This window comes from Sinohyriopsis cumingii, chromosome 16, assembly GCF_028554795.1.
Source record: "Sinohyriopsis cumingii isolate HCF-2022 chromosome 16, ASM2855479v2, whole genome shotgun sequence".
NCBI lineage: Eukaryota > Metazoa > Mollusca > Bivalvia > Unionida > Unionidae > Sinohyriopsis > Sinohyriopsis cumingii.
Window position 1 is genome coordinate 35,003,006 of NC_142976.1, and position 17,385 is coordinate 35,020,390.

Below are 17,385 nucleotides of genomic sequence, written 5' to 3' on the forward strand. Positions count from 1 at the left end.
ATGAGTGGATTGGAAACAGAATACCCCATGACTTATTTCTGTAAAATGAGTGGATTGGGGACAGAATACGCCATGACTTATTTCTGTAAAATGAGTGGATTGGGGACAGAATGCCCCATGACTTATTTCTGTAAGATGAGTGGATTGGGGACAGAATGCCCCATGACTTATTTCTGTAAGATGAGTGGATTGGAAACAGAATACCCCATGACTTATTTCTGTAAGATGAGTGGATTGGAAACAGAATGCCCCATGACTTATTTCTGTAAGATGAGTGGATTGGAAACAGAATACCCCATGACTTATTTCTGTAAGATGAGTGGATTGGAAACAGAATACCCCATGACTTATTTCTGTAAAATGAGTGGATTGGGGACAGAATGCCCCATGACTTATTTCTGTAAAATGAGTGGATTGGAAACAGAATGCCCCATGACTTATTTCTGTAAAATGAGTGGATTGGAAACAGAATACCCCATGACTTATTTCTGTAAGATGAGTGGATTGGAAACAGAATGCCCCATGACTTATTTCTGTAAGATGAGTGGATTGGAAACAGAATACCCCATGACTTATTTCTGTAAGATGAGTGGATTGGAAACAGAATACCCCATGACTTATTTCTGTAAGATGAGTGGATTGGAAACAGAATACCCCATGACTTATTTCTGTAAGATGAGTGGATTGGAAACAGAATACCCCATGACTTATTTCTGTAAGATGAGTGGATTGGAAACAGAATACCCCATGACTTATTTCTGTAAAATGAGTGGATTGGGGACAGAATACGCCATGACTTATTTCTGTAAAATGAGTGGATTGGGGACAGAATGCCCCATGACTTATTTCTGTAAGATGAGTGGATTGGGGACAGAATGCCCCATGACTTATTTCTGTAAGATGAGTGGATTGGAAACAGAATACCCCATGACTTATTTCTGTAAGATGAGTGGATTGGAAACAGAATGCCCCATGACTTATTTCTGTAAGATGAGTGGATTGGAAACAGAATACCCCATGACTTATTTCTGTAAGATGAGTGGATTGGAAACAGAATACCCCATGACTTATTTCTGTAAAATGAGTGGATTGGGGACAGAATGCCCCATGACTTATTTCTGTAAAATGAGTGGATTGGAAACAGAATGCCCCATGACTTATTTCTGTAAAATGAGTGGATTGGAAACAGAATACCCCATGACTTATTTCTGTAAGATGAGTGGATTGGAAACAGAATGCCCCATGACTTATTTCTGTAAGATGAGTGGATTGGAAACAGAATACCCCATGACTTATTTCTGTAAGATGAGTGGATTGGAAACAGAATACCCCATGACTTATTTCTGTAAAATGAGTGGATTGGGGACAGAATGCCCCATGACTTATTTCTGTAAAATGAGTGGATTGGAAACAGAATGCCCCATGACTTATTTCTGTAAAATGAGTGGATTGGGGACAGAATGCCCCATGACTTATTTCTGTAAAATGAGTGGATTGGAAACAGAATGCCCCATGACTTATTTCTGTAAAATGAGTGGATTGGAAACAGAATACCCCATGACTTATTTCTGTAAGATGAGTGGATTGGAAACAGAATGCCCCATGACTTATTTCTGTAAGATGAGTGGATTGGAAACAGAATACCCCATAATGCAATGGCAGCGAATACAAGTTGGAGAAGATATGGCAGGTGTAGCTTGTTAGCATGAGGGGTCTGTTTTCCACCTCCAGTGATAGTAGAATTTACTAATGGAAGGTTAACATGAATATGCAAAGGCGGAGGGTGAGCAAAATGTAACAGAACCACAGGCAATGGTTGGGGTGATTTGAGGATAAACAGCTAAAATCTGTCCACTCTCCACAGTGGTCACTTGTAACTGACTGACAGCTCAGTCTGGCTAACCCAGCATGTACCCCTTCCATTTCTGATTGGTTAATAGTTGATACTAACATTGTGGGTGTCTCTGCTGAACTGACCTTTCATAATATGCTTGGGTGGAATCCATAATTTGTGTAAACATCATTTAATTACATTGAATACCTAATTACCTGCTTTAGGTATTATATGGATTGTGTCCATTCATACATCTGGACAGGAGTGCATGTGTAAGGCTTGTTTAACAAATGTTTAGCTAGGTAGTTCCAAATTATTGGATCAGAAATTCACCTTTGGGTTTAAAAGAAGAAATTTATTGACGCAGTGTGTGGTATTGTCTAGCTAGTATCTGTATTAGTATTATTGTGTTTAGCTAGTATATGTATTAGTATTATTGTGTCTAGCTAGTATCTGTATTGGTATCATTGTGTTTAGCTAGTATATGTATTAGTATTTTTGTGTCTAGCTAGTATCTGTATTAGTATTATTGTGTCTTAAGCTAGTAACTGCATTAGTATTATTGTATCTAGCTAGTATCTGTATCAGTATTGTGTCTAGCTAGTATCTGTATTAGTATTATTATGTATAGCTAGTATCTGTATTAGTATTATTGTGTCTAGCTAGTATCTGTATTATTATTGTGTCTAGCTGGTATCTGTATTAGTATTATTGTGACTAGCTAGTATCTGTATTAGTAGTATTGTGTCTAGCTAGTATCTGTATTAGTATTATTGTCTAGCTAGTATCTGCATTAGTATTGTGTCTAGCTAGTATCTGTATCAGTATTATTGTGTCTAGTTAATATCTGTATTATGTGTCTAGCTAGTATCTGCATTAGTATTATTGTGTCTAGCTAGTATATGCATTAGTATTATTGTGTCTAGCTAGTATCTGTATTAGTATTATTGTGTCTAGCTAGTATCTGCATTATTATTAATGTGTCTAGCTAGTATCTGCATTATTATTAATGTGTGTAGCTAGTATCTATATTAGTGTTATTGTCTAGCTAGTATCTGCATTAGTATTATTGTGTCTAGCTAGTATCTGCATTAGTATTATTGTGTCTAGCTAGTATCTGCATTAGTATTATTGTGTCTAGCTAGTATCTGCATTAGTATGATTGTGTCTAGCTAGTATCTGCATTAGTATTATTGTGTCTGGCTAGTATCTATATTAGTATTATTGATCCTTTTGTTAGATGACACAACATGTGGTAATGTCTAGCTAGTATCTGTAATAATATTATTGATCCATTTTTAGATGACATAGCGTGTGATATTGTCTAGCTAGCATCTTTATTAGTATTACTGATCCATTTGTTAGATGACACAACATGTGGTAATGTCTAGCTAGCATCTGTATTAGTATTATTAATCCATTTGTTAAATATGTTATTTATATAATTCTGCACATTTCCCTTTTCATCTTTAATTTCACCATTTGTTTCTAGCATGTACCTTTCTATATCTATATATGTATTATACACAAATCAGTAAAAATCTTTCTATTTTTCAGGAAGTAAATGATGCTGTGAAAAATGAAAAGTGTGCTCCTTATTATGTCAAGTCTACACCAAGTAATTATGTTATCTTTTAAATTACAGCATCTGTTCTCATTTATATCAGTCTGTGACTTTCAGCGTGTTTCTAGTTTGTATAAAGTTAACAGTTTACCTTAATGATAGTTCCAAGTTTATCACTGAAGATTTATTTATACTCTCTCTCCTTTTCATGAAAGGAGGGACAGTATTCTCTTTTCCATCCTTCCAAAACACTTTGATGATGGCTAGACTGGGACAGTATTCTCTTTTCCATCCTTCCAAAACACTTTGATGGAGGCTAGACTTGTGCACAAAGTTTCAAACAATATGGCCCCATTATATCTCAATGAACTATTTCATGCTAGAAAGCAAGGCATCACTCCTAATTTAAGATCAGTTTTAGCTAACCACCTTTCCATCCCAAAACCAAATAAAGAACTCCTTAAGGAAAGTTTTCAGTATTCAGGATCATTTATTTGGAACAGAATTTCAAAGGAAATTAGAGAAAGTACAATTATAAATCCATTTAATTGTAATCTAATTCAATGGATTAAAAGTGTAATATGTTCAATTTGACAAATACATTACAACTTAAGTTTAAATTCAGTAACCTTCCGCTTTGTCATCTGACTGCTTTTACGTTGTATATACACAACATACCTTGATGGAGCATGTTTACCGAAATTTTCTGTTTAATATGTCTCTTTAAAAATAACTTAATTGATGCTGTGTGTGTGCATGTGTGACTGACTTTCTACATGTACTTTGAATGTAACATTCATTACACATCAGTCACCTGGAGATGAAGAATATTGTGAAAGCATTTCGATCATGGCAGGAGATGATGTTTGGAAAGGGCATTTTCATCCTATCCAACAACTCCACTATGGTAAACCACACCAGAAGCAAGGGGAAATGAAATCCACAGACCTTTAACTTAAGGATTGGGATCTTCTCAGCTGGTGTCAACAAATTCACTTCCAAGTCAACTTTGTCCAGTCAGAATCATTGTAATAGTGAACTAAGCTGATTTAAACTGGATGGTCTGTTATTCCCTTGGTATTATAAATTTGTCCCCACTGGAATCAACCAGTGGTGGATATATTTTTAACAAGGTGGAACACAAAGCTACTCACGTTTGTCTCACTAGTCCCATAGGATGCTCTTTCTTTGAAATGGAATGGTTAGATGTATATGCCTTCCCTTGAACCCCACTGATGCCCAAAGCCGTGCAGAAAGTAAGGGATCAGAGTGATATCTGACCCCAATTGCATCCCTCAAGTGGGGACATGGACAAACATTATCTTAAAATTAATAGCCTAAATATCCAGGAAACTTGTGGCTTTTTCTCACCTGCTGAAGCCACAGTGAATGCAGGAGTTCATTCAAACTTGGAAATTGTTGGACCTACATGCCTGGTTCATACCAAGTAATCCCACAGGGGAAAACAATATTCAGAACAAGTGGTACACATCTAGTCTAGTTCATGATCTCATTTTATCATCATGGGATGAATCATCTAGTCTAGTTCATGATCTCATTTTATCATCATGGGATGAATCATCTAGTCTAGTTCATGATCTCATTTTATCATCATGGGATGAATCATCTAGTCTAGTTCATGATCTCATTTTATCATCATGGGATGAATCTAGTCTAGTTTATGATCTCAATTTATCATCATGGGATGAATCATCTAGTCTAGTTCATGATCTCATTTTATCATCATGGGATGAATCATCTAGTCTAGTTTATGATCTCACTTTATCATCAAACAAGAGACCCACTACTTTGAAAGGATATGATGGGAAAAGTGAAGAGTTTTCTGCTAGTGGTGTGAGCAGAAAACACATTGTTCTGTCAAAAATATATAAATACCAGAAATCACTTTCTCATTCGGCTCTTTGAAGAAGTTAGCTTTCATTATAAATGGCACAGTTCATGATCTCATTCTATCATCATGGGATGAATCATCTAGTCTTAAGGCTAGTTCATGATCTCATTTTATCATCATGGGATGAATCATCTAGTCTAGCTTATGATCTCAATTTATCATCATGGGATGAATCATCTAGTCTAGTTCATGATCTCATTTTATCATCATGGGATGAATCATCTTGTCTAGTTCATGATCTCATTTTATCATCATGGGATGAATCTAGTCTAGTTTATGATCTCAATTTATCATCATGGGATGAATCATCTAGTCTAGTTCATGATCTCATTTTATCATCATGGGATGAATCATCTAGTCTAGTTCAAGATCTCATTTTATCATCATGGGATGAATCATCTACTTTAGTTCATGATCTTATTTTATCATCATGGGATGAATCATCTAGTCTAGTTCATGATCTCATTTTATCATCATGGGATGAATCTAGTCTAGTTTATGATCTCAATTTATCAAGATGGGATGAATTATCTAGTCTGATTCATGATCTTATTTTATCATGATGGGATGAATCATCTAGTCTAGTTCATGATCTCATTTTATCATCATGGGATGAATCATCTAGTCCAAACTAAAGACTTTGATAACATAATATCAGACTTTGATTTGTCTTGAGATGGAATCTACTTGAGACATGACGGATAAAAGTGTTTGGACCTCATTGTTACATTTTTCATACCAACCCCATTTCCTTGTTGTTATAACTTCAGCAGGCAGAATCAGTGAGATAAATGCCTTGTTGGTCCGTCCAAAATAACTACAGTCTTGATAGTTTTACTAATGAAGGCTCCTGCTTTCATTGCTAAGAACCTGGCTTCCTTTTAAATGGAATCACAGTTGTTGTGAAAACTCTTTCCTCATTGGAATCTTTCCCTCAAGAGCATTTCTAAAACCTTGCAAGGTCTTTAAAATGGTATCTGAAATAAACTGAGCTGGTTTGAGGAGGGAGATCTCTTATATTTAATCATGAAAGATAATATATCAGCCCAATTCTATTATCAGTTTCTTGCTTATATCAGCTTTGCCTATGTCTGTAATGAGATTTGAAGCTGCTTCATGAACATTGGGGAACCAGAAATTTGGCCGTCACTGGACTAAGAGTCTGTAACTTCCAGCACCTCTTGTGTGTTGTACTAGTGAAATTGGATAAGGTTTTGCAAGATCTAAGAAAACAATTTTAGAGTAACGAATGTTTTGTCTATAAAACATTTTCCAAATCATAATATGGAACATCCTCTCAGTTTTCCCATGGTTTATTTCAAAACCTGACAGAGTGTGTATATATGTTTCAGAAGTAATTGCAGTATAAACTAGATTTGTCACTATTCCCTCCAATCTGAGATCACTGACTGCCACCTAAGTGGGCAGACTACTTTTTGCATTTTTGTTGCTAAAAACAAATTTATGGAGGGTGGCTTTGTGCAGTAGTACTCCTCAGATGTGTGATGATTAGGTATTATAGATAAAACATGTAAAAAAAAATTTAACATTTCAGAGGGGTTTGTGATTTTAGAACCAAGAAACATTTTACCCACAAAAAAAATTTCTTCAAAATGTTTATGTACTTGTCCATGACAGTGATGTCGGGCATGCATGTAGTAAACAATTTATACTGGTATGATTATTGTCAAATTTCATATGTAATGGTGATAACATTTTCAAAATACAACATATGTATAAATACATGCTACCATGAGGACAAAAATATGAAACCATGTCTTGCCATTTAACACGTCTAACTAGTGATTATACATGTGCAAGTGTGAGTTCAGTTATTATTCATTAAACTTTAACTTGAAACATCTTGAACAATTCAATAGCAATTAAACAAAACAAAAAAATCAAAATAATTTTTCACGTGTTTCTTCCATAATAAGTTTTAGAATGGATCTTTCCTTTTTTATCTCACTTCTGCCAAAGGATGGCTGATTTTTAATCAGAGACTCAAACACCATTGTAAACCACATTTAATCCTTTATTATTTATAACACCTGAAAAAAATTCTACATTTGGCCTGTTATAACTCCAGATTATGACAGTAGGGTAATCAATTAGCAACTTGTTGTGTACACATGCTTGCTTTAATCATTATATTAAGCCATGCATCACTGCACTGGTTGTAATTACTGCTGGTCCAAGAGCAGTTCTTTTACTGATTCAACTGGTCCTCACTAGTTTCTGTAATGCATGGATATAACACTTAATTATACCTTCCTTTATTTGTTCAAATTTGTTGTAAAAATCTGTTATTTTTCAAAAATAGTAGAATTAAGCTCTAAAATGGCATGTGCAGTAGACTGACTTAAGAACAGTGTTTTTGTCCTACTGCCAATATGATCACATGTATTTTGAAGCTAAGTGAGCACTAATTATAGGAAACCCAGGCAATCTATTTCCCACTCATAGGTAAATGCTTCTCATTGTAAACGAAATTTGCAGCTTTTGATACAAGTATGGTAAGTTGTCAATCATCATAAAGATAAGAGACAAACATGGGGATACATATTCATAATATACAAGTCTTTCAACAACTTTAAAATAAAAAGCTGCGAATCTTCAGCAGGATCAATGTATTCTCAGGTACATTAGATTTTTTTCCAAATGCCCAATGGAAATTTCCCTAGAATACAGGAGAGGTCCAATGAAAAAATTAGAGGGACCCCATGTGTCGGAGTATCAAACTTTTTATCACTGACCACCACTTTTTATTTGACTTCAGTGTGTCAAGTGATAAAAACTTTATAATTGAGCTATTTTTCTCAGGTAGACACACAAATCAAATGCCATGATGAATTAAACATTGTAACAAAGGAACATTATAACAAAATCTTTGAAATACATTTTTTGAATTTGGCCAGAGAATTGAAAGTTGGATGTTATAATAGAAGAAATATTGTATCAGTCTTTGCTGTATTACTTCAAAACTTGGTTTCTGCTCAGTAATGTTAGAGCCAGTAGAAGCTTGATATATTTATATGTGGTTACAAGAAGCCTTGTCAAATACCACATTGAGGATGCTGTCTTCAGTGCCTTGGTTTGGATGACCACAAGATTTTTTTACATTTGCTATCTTGATCTGTAACTTAGAGCAATTTGGTATTTAGTATGAAACTTTGTCTGCTTCTATATCTTCACTAGAAAATGTGTCAGATAGAACATCGGGAGTCCTCTCGTCAAGGTCAAGGTCATGAGTCAGTATTTGATGGTAACTTTTTCACAGCATTGTTCTTTTGTTTGCTGCTTCTGTAACTTTAGAGCATTTTGAGTTTAAGAGATGCGAGTTACCGGTAGATCAGTCAGTGCAGGTTTGTCATGTACCACAATGGGAATCATATCTTCATGGCCAGTGTCATGATTTAATTTTTTTTAAATATTTACATCACAGTTTCATTGTACCTCTATAACTTTATATACTTGCCCATTCACAAACACACTGTGGATCCAGTGTTCAAGGTCATTGTCACATGTCAATATTTAGGTTTCAGAGGCATTTTCCATTCAACTCTATATAACTTAAAAGGTTGTTAAAATAAATTTATGAAATTTGTTATACTTCTATTTGGTCACTTGGAGATGCTTGCATTTTACATTTAGTTTCCTGTCTTCAGAATCAAGGTCACAGGTCAAATACATAAAAAGAAATTTGTTTCTGCTTTTTAAAAGCTGTTTGAAGTAAGGGATCATTCTTATTGCAGCTCTGTTTCTTAGCTTTTTATGATATCTCAGTTAACACAGTCATGGATTTATCTTTAAGGTCAAGGTCACTAAAAACTTTTGTTCCCATTTCTGCACTTTTGCTCCAGTATGCCATTTGAGATATGGTGTGAAGCTCAGTTACTTTCCACCTCTTCTCTTCTGTAATTCTACTACCCTGTCACTAAGATTTTTGATTTCATGGCATTAGCTAACAAACAAAAATTCACTGAATTTGCTGATGGGTGAACCAAAGTACATGTGTTGCCAGGGATTTGTGGGTCATAATTTTATGTTTGGTGTATTTTGAATGGATCACTGTAACTTGGTTCTTACATCTTCAAAGTGACTGAATGGGTCACTGTAACTCAGTTCTTTCATCTTCAGAGCGACTGAATGGGTCACTGTAACTTAGTTTTTACATCTTCAGAGTGAATAAATGGGTCACTGTAACTTAGTTCTTACATCTTCAAAGTGACTGAATGGGTCACTGTAACTTAGCTCTTACATCTTCAAAGTGACTGAATGGGTCACTGTAACTTAGTTTTTACATCTTCAGAGTGAATAAATGGGTCACTGTAACTTAGTTCTTACATCTTCAAAATGACTGAATGGGGCACTAACATAGTGTATCCATCTTCAAAGTGACTGAATGGGTCACTGTAACTTAGTTCTTACATCTTCAGAGTGACTGAATGCATCACTGTAACTTAGTACATCTTCAAAGTGACTGAATGGGACACTGTAATTTAGTTCTTACATCTTCAGAGTGACTGAATGGGTTACTGTAACTTAGTTCTTACATCTTCAGAGTGACTGAATACATCACTGTAACTTAGTACATCTTCAAAGTGACTGAATGGGACATTGTAACTTAGTTCTTACATCTTCAGAGTGACTGAATTGGTCACTGTAATTTAGTTCTTACATCTTCAGATTGACTTAATGGGGCACTGTAACTTAGTTCTTACATCTTCAGAGTGACTGATTGGGGCACTGCAACTTAGTTCTTGCATCTTCAGAGTGACTGAATGGGGCACTGTAACTTAGTTCTTACATCTTCAGAGTGACTGAATGGGGCACTATAACTTAGTTCTTACATCTTCAGATTGACTTAGTGGGACACTGTAACTTAGTTCTTACATCTTCAGAGTGACTGAATGGGTCACTGTAATTTAGTTCTTACATCTTCAGATTGACTTAATGGGGCACTGTAACTTAGTTCTTACATCTTCAGATTGACTGAATGGGACACTGTAATTTAGTTCTTACATCTTCAGATTGACTTAATGGAGCACTGTAACTTAGTTCTTACACCTTCAGAGTGACTGAATGGGGCCCTGTAACTTAGTTCTTACATCTTCAGAGTGACTGAATGGGACACTAATTTAGTTCTTGCATCTTCAGAGTGACTGAATGGGGCACTGTAACTTAGTTCTTACATCTTCAGATTGACTTAATGGGACACTCATAACATACAGCATGAACAATATGTTTAATAATGGATAGATGTTATATGCACATAATCCTGTAGATATTTAAATAAAATTCCTGCACTGTTATGTATAATCCAGACTAATATCTTAGATATAGGTATGAAATGATATACTTTTCCAGTTATGTTTCTTTCTTATTGCATTCTTTTCTTCAAAAAAATCTTAAGTCACAAAGCCTCAAGTACATACTTGTCATATTATAAAATTCCTTTACATTTAAAAACATGGTTTTATTTCATGTATTCTTTATTATTCCATAATAAACCATGATGTAAAGTCCATAATTAGCCTATTCTTTATGATAAATCTGTAATAAACCCCATGTTTGAAGATAAATTCATAATGAGTCCATGCTTGATGACAAGTCCATTTTAAGTTTATGCTTGATGATAAGTCTCTATTTAGTCCATATTTGATGATAAATCTATAATGATTCCATGTTGAATGAAAGGCCCAAAATAACCCAATGCCTTATGGTAAGTCCATAATAACCCCATGCTTGATAAAATGGCCATAATAAGCCTCTACTTTATGATAAGTCTACAATAACCCCATGCTTGATGATAAGTCTATATTAAACTCTTGCTGGATGACAAGTCCATAATAAACTGATGCTTCATGAAAAGTCCTTGTTTCATAAGTCCATAATAAGCCCATGCTTCATGGAAAGTCAAAACCAAGTCCATACTTGATGATAAATTCATAGCAAATCCATGCTTGATAAGTCCATAACATACCCATGCAAGATGGCAAGTCCACAGTAAGTCCATACCTGATGATAATTCCATTCTTTACCAGCACTGTGTAATAAAACGTTGAAGTTTCCCATTATCGCCTTCACACAGCTTTTGAAAAGTACATTATGGGTCCCTGGGCCCCACATAGGCAAATGTGGAATACTTATTTCACTTAATCAGATGTGGAATTAAGTACATGTGTATCATTATTTTCAGTTGTGGGCCGATGTATTCCATCCATATTTAATGAGATTGCTGACAAGGCTGCTGTATTGCTTGACTCTAATGGAACCATTCTGAGAGATGCCAAAAACAACAATGTCACAGGTGATTCACTGGACAAAGCTAGCGTGTAAGTTACTGTTGATTACATTATCTGCCATTGAATAATGTGATGACAGATCTGGCTCTATGCAGTTTTGTCACAACCGTTAAGTAAAACAAATAACATAAAACCTGATATGCCAGAACACTGTGATGGCATATATGGGTATAAGTTCATTTTAGTGGACCCAACTTATAATCAGGTATATGTGGTAATTAATGTGTATATGATTTATTTCATTGCTAAACTAGGAAATTTCTTTGAAATGAAACAAGATGGCTACCATGTATATGTGGTCTTAACACAGCTCCACTCAACTCCATGAACTTGGTGTAAAAACTGGTGTTAAATATGCTAATACCTGTAGCCATCATTTATACTGTGGATTTATGACAATATTAAGTTAGTGTAAGTGAAATTTTATGTGCACATGTTCATGTATTCAAGTGAATTTGGAAACCTGTTCAGAACAAAGGATTTTTGGCTATCCAAGATGGCTACCGAAGTGGATATACTTGAAATTGAACTACACCAACCATATCTGAACTTCAGTTGATACCAACTCAAACACATTATGCAAGTTTCATTCAAAAGTTTATGGATATGTGCTAGTCATAAATAAGGATCTGTATACTTTTGCTATCACTGCTATGAACAAGCTGAAAATATCAGAATCATGGAAACATATTTAAATACCAGCCTTGTAGGTTCCTTACTCAACACACTCAGCTCAACCTTTTCTGCATCATTCTCTGGCTTTAGTATGTCTGTTATACCTGAAGATCAGAGCCACACAGATAATCCCATGCAGGAAAGTCATGTTCAGAATAAAAATGAAAACAATGGTGCAGATGATGATTTGGAATTATCCATTATGGCTGACACTCCAGAATTCTTGAGGGTCAAACATAATAAATACAGTATCACTGTGAATATAGATCCACAAAAGTTTGAGTTTGTAAAACAGATATTAGATTCAGAACCTTGCATGACTTCATGCAGTTCAAGTGTACAAAATGGTATTATCTACAGAACACAAGAGAAAAACACTGTGACAGCTACATTGTATAAAACAACATGTGTCTTACATATACAGGGGCTGAACAGTCTCACATGGTTAGATCATATTATCTGTAAATGTAGACAGGATGAGAATACCCATGCTAAAGGCATTTATATGCTGACATCTACACCAGTAACTAGATGTAGTACCAAACATGAAACAGTTCCTAAAGTCTTTGACCTAAATGACTCAGGCAATAAAATTAACACCCCTCCAGAGTGTCAGGCAATTACACGCTCCATAAATCATGACCACAGCAGTGATGGCTTAAGCCTTAATGATTTCTTCATGTGTGTACATCAAAAAACAATTAGGAAATTGGAGACCCAAATCAAAGAATTAAAACTACAGTTACATGCTATTAAATCAGCACAGGGAAAGGTTAATGAGCAAGTAACCTCATGTGAAACAGCAATTCAGACAGACTCCCAAATATCAACAGTATCAGATGCTCAGACACAGACAATCCCAGTACCAGCCAAAAGAAAATGTAAAATGACCATGCAAATAAAAACTGATGCCCAAAGTAATCCTGCATTGCAGACAACAGTATCCCCCTCTCAGTCATGTGACACACCTGCAACAGCAATAAGTGTACATCCATGGCCCGCAGTTCAAACAAGTCTGTTACCTTCACCAACAACTGCATTTCCCAGTGCTCAGACAAATGTGTCAGAATCAACAACAGCAGTTCACACAACTGAAACACCAATTTCAGCACCCCTTCCTCCAAGATATGTGTCTGAAATACAATCCAGAGTCCAACACACGACATCACAAGCCAGAAAAGATAGGACTCTAATAATTGGCTCCTCAATTTTGAAAAGTATAATACCAAGGAGATGTACAGACTCTAAGAGATACAAAAATCAACAACATCACTGACAGAATAATGAACAGTGACCTAACCAAATACAAACAAATTATTATTTTAGTAGGTGGAAATGATGCCTGTGAGGGAAGGTCACTAAATCAACTCAAAACAGATTTTGAAAGTTTATTGTATGCTGCTAGATATTGCAGCCCAAATACAAGTAAATTAATGATATCGGGACTACCTCCTCGTGTGGACACCAAGGCCAAAGAAATAAATGATCTGATAATTGACTTATGTGAAGATTTCAGCCTACAGTACATTCCACAACACAAATCTTTCTTCATTCAGAATCAGGATGTCAACCTTAGTCTCTACCACAAAGACAAAATTCATCTAAGCAGAAAAGGAACCTCTCAGCTACTGAGAAATATTAACATGTATGCCCCTATTTTCAAGCACTTTAATGAAGAGTGTTGTCTTAACTGTGGAGAAACTGGGCACATGACACAGGTATGCCATCATGGCAAACAGATCGAGTGTTTTAGGTGCCATAAATATGGACACAAACAAAGACTTTGTCCATCAATGTATACATATTAGAAGCTGGCAAAGAGGAGAATGCCAACGCTTCATTTACAAAAAAACTAAATGTACCCAGTGGGACTCTTGACTCTAACTATTCAATGGACACTATTGTAGATGCAAATGTAAATGGATTTTCAGGGTTTGTATGTGACTTTGAAGATGCTAATTTTTAACATTTAAATATAGAAATAGGATGTCAGAATGATAAAAGCAGTATGGAGACAATCTCAGTGAGTACCCCATTGCATGATGACATACATGTAATTGATATGAAACTAAATACAAAAGGTTTTAACATAGGTCACTTAAATGTACAAGGTATAGTGGGAAAGATAGACCAGATTAAGTTAATGTTGTCTTCCATGGAAAATAATATACATGTTTTAGGACTCACTGAAACCAAATTAAATGCTAACCACAATGATGATCTATTTCACTGTCAAGGCTGCAATAAACCATTTCGTAGGGACAGAGAGACAGCGGGGGGGGGGGGGGGTCTTGTTGTATACATTAGGGAAGATGTAAATGTAAAAAGGCGACTTGACTTGGAGTCACATGAAATTGAGAGTATCTGGGTGGAAATTTTTCAAAATAATGCAAAATCTTTCCGAGCTGGTTTCATTTATAGACCACCTTCCTCCAAAGCATTTTGGAATGATAACTTTTTGAAACAAATAGAAAATGTTCTAGCACAGGAGAAAGAAACATATATACTCGGAGATATAAATAAGGACCTTCTCAATACTCAAATAAGGAACAACTGGATGGAATTTATTGAATCATTAGGCCTAGACCAGCTGGTAAATGAGCCTACAAGGGTAACAGAAAAATCAAGCACTCTTATTGATCACATTTATACTAACCTACCAGACAATGTGGCTTGTGTTAATGTACCAAATGTTGGTCTTAGTGACCACTATCCTACTTTTTTGACAAGAAAGGTTAAATGCAAGAAAATTAAGAAAAATACACATAAAACGATCACTTACAGATCGTTCAAAACTTTTAATGAAGAACAATTTCTCAATGACCTATATAAAGTTCCATGGAGTATGATCCAAAATTTGGATGACATAGATGAAGCCATGAGGTGTGGACTGACTTATTTATGGATGTAGTATCTAAGCATGCACCACTGAAAGTACATCGAGTAAAGACTGATATTCAACCTAATTGGCTTACTACTGAAATCCTAGATGCTATGAAAACACGAGACAAATTCAAGGCTATGGAAAACCATGCACAATATAAAGTATGGAGAAATAAAATAACAAGTATGATCAAAAAAGCTAAAAAAACTTATTATCAATCATTGCTTGAAAACAAAAAGAGCAACACAAACTCCATTTGGAAAGTCTTCAATGAACTCACTGGAGGAACGCACAAAAAACAGACAAATAAAATTCACTCACTTCTGGTAAATGACACCATAGTCACTGATGAAACTGACATTGCAAATGTTTTCAATGATTTTTTCATCAACATTACCACAAAGTTAAAAGAGCCAGTGATAGAAAACAACTTTAATGAACTGAAAAAGTTCTGCAGCAGTAAAATCTCAAAGGAGGTATGTTTCTCTATCCCACCAGTGTCAAAAAACTTTGTTAAAAAATGTCTCAGTGAACTTGATACCAAGAAAGCTACAGGACTTGATCAGATTGGTCCACGACTCATTAAATCTTCTGCCTTTGCTATTGTAGATAGCATAACATTCATAATTAATTTAAGTATTGCAACCTCATCTGTCCCCAAAATATGGAAAACTGCAAAAGTAACTCCTATTCACAAATCTGGTTCTAAGGATGATGCTGATAACTACCGACCAATTTCAATACTACCAAACTTGTCAAAATTGACTGAAAAACATGTCCATGACTCATTCATGTCATATTTAACCAAACACTTGCTGTTACACCCTAATCAATCAGGCTTTAGACAGAACCATTCCTGTGAGACTGCCTTGATCTCCCTAACTGATAAATGGCTTCAAGCACTTGACCAAGGTAGAATAATAGGAACTGTATTTGTAGATTTAAGGAAAGCTTTTGACATGGTGGATCATGAAATCCTTTTGAAGAAACTGAAAATCTACCAGTGTGATGAAAGAACAATTAGATGGTTTACTTCATACTTAAATGAGAGAACACAACATGTTTGCATAAATAATGTTCTGTCTGAACCTGAAACAATTAGATATGGAGTACCACAAGGCTCAATTCTAGGTCCACTACTATTCATTTTATTTATTAATGACCTACCACTTTTACTAAGAGACTCAATATCATCTACAGATCTCTATGCAGATGACACAACATTGTCAGACATCCAAAACACAAAGCATGAGCTCGAAATTTCTTTACAGAATGAACTAAACAAACTGGAAAACTGGTGCACATGTAATGGCATGGTGGTAAATACTGGTAAAACTAAAATATTACTTATCTCAACACGGCAAAGAAGGACAAATCTTGATAGTGATGAACTATGTCTGACATGGAAGGATACAAATCTGCAAATAGTCTGTCATGATAGGCTACTTGGTGTTCTGGTAGATAATAACCTATCATGGACTGAACATATCAAACATACCAGTAAAAAAGTCAATTCAAGTTTATGGCTTCTCAGTAGGATAAGACATTTTCTCCCTGAAAGGCACAGGAAACTATTTTATAACAGTTACATACAACCCTATTTGGACTACTGTAGTACAGTATGGGGTAATTCAAATGATAAAAACATAGCAAAGCTGGCACATCTTCAAAAAAGAGCATTTGGGCTAATATCAATCCAGAAAGAAAGCAAGGAAAGTTTAGCTGGTAGGTTAAAAATATTACCTATTAAAGACCGAATCTGTTTGAGAAAAGCCAAATTAATGTACAGGATATCTCAGAATAGTGCTCCTGAATATTTACAATCACTATTCCAGTATAGGCTACCTGGTAATACTCCCCACCTGCGATCCATGTCTACCAAACAGTATAAAATTCCCAAACCAAATAAGGAGTTATTTAAAAAAAGTTTCCAATACTCTGGAACTCTGCTCTGGAATAGTATTCCAGCTGAGATTAGAAATGCCCACTCTATTTCCTTCTTCCAAACCCAATATATCCAGTGGCTTCAGAGATGCAGCTTAAATAAATAAATTCCTTTGTATGAGGGCCTCAAGGTAGATTAGTTTTTAGCTAATTGTGTTACCCTCTTTAAATAAGGTCATTATTATTATTATTATTAAAAGTGCAGATTATGATATTATTTTAGTAAATTTTTATGATTTTTAATCTGCATTTGTTAATGATTGA

General features: G+C 35.2%; 1 protein-coding gene across 2 annotated transcripts in view; it reads left to right on the plus strand.

Annotated features, from left to right (window-relative positions):
- The window catches only part of LOC149780198 (choline transporter-like protein 2), a 136,984-nt gene that overhangs the window by 54,088 nt on the left and 65,511 nt on the right, over window positions 1-17,385 (plus strand). For both annotated transcript variants that reach the window (XM_089936951.1, XM_089936952.1), the window contains exons 7-8: window positions 3,392-3,452; window positions 11,513-11,648. In XM_089936951.1, coding sequence (XP_089793077.1) covers window positions 3,392-3,452; window positions 11,513-11,648 — 197 coding nt within the window. The remainder of the gene's footprint in view (window positions 1-3,391; window positions 3,453-11,512; window positions 11,649-17,385) is intronic.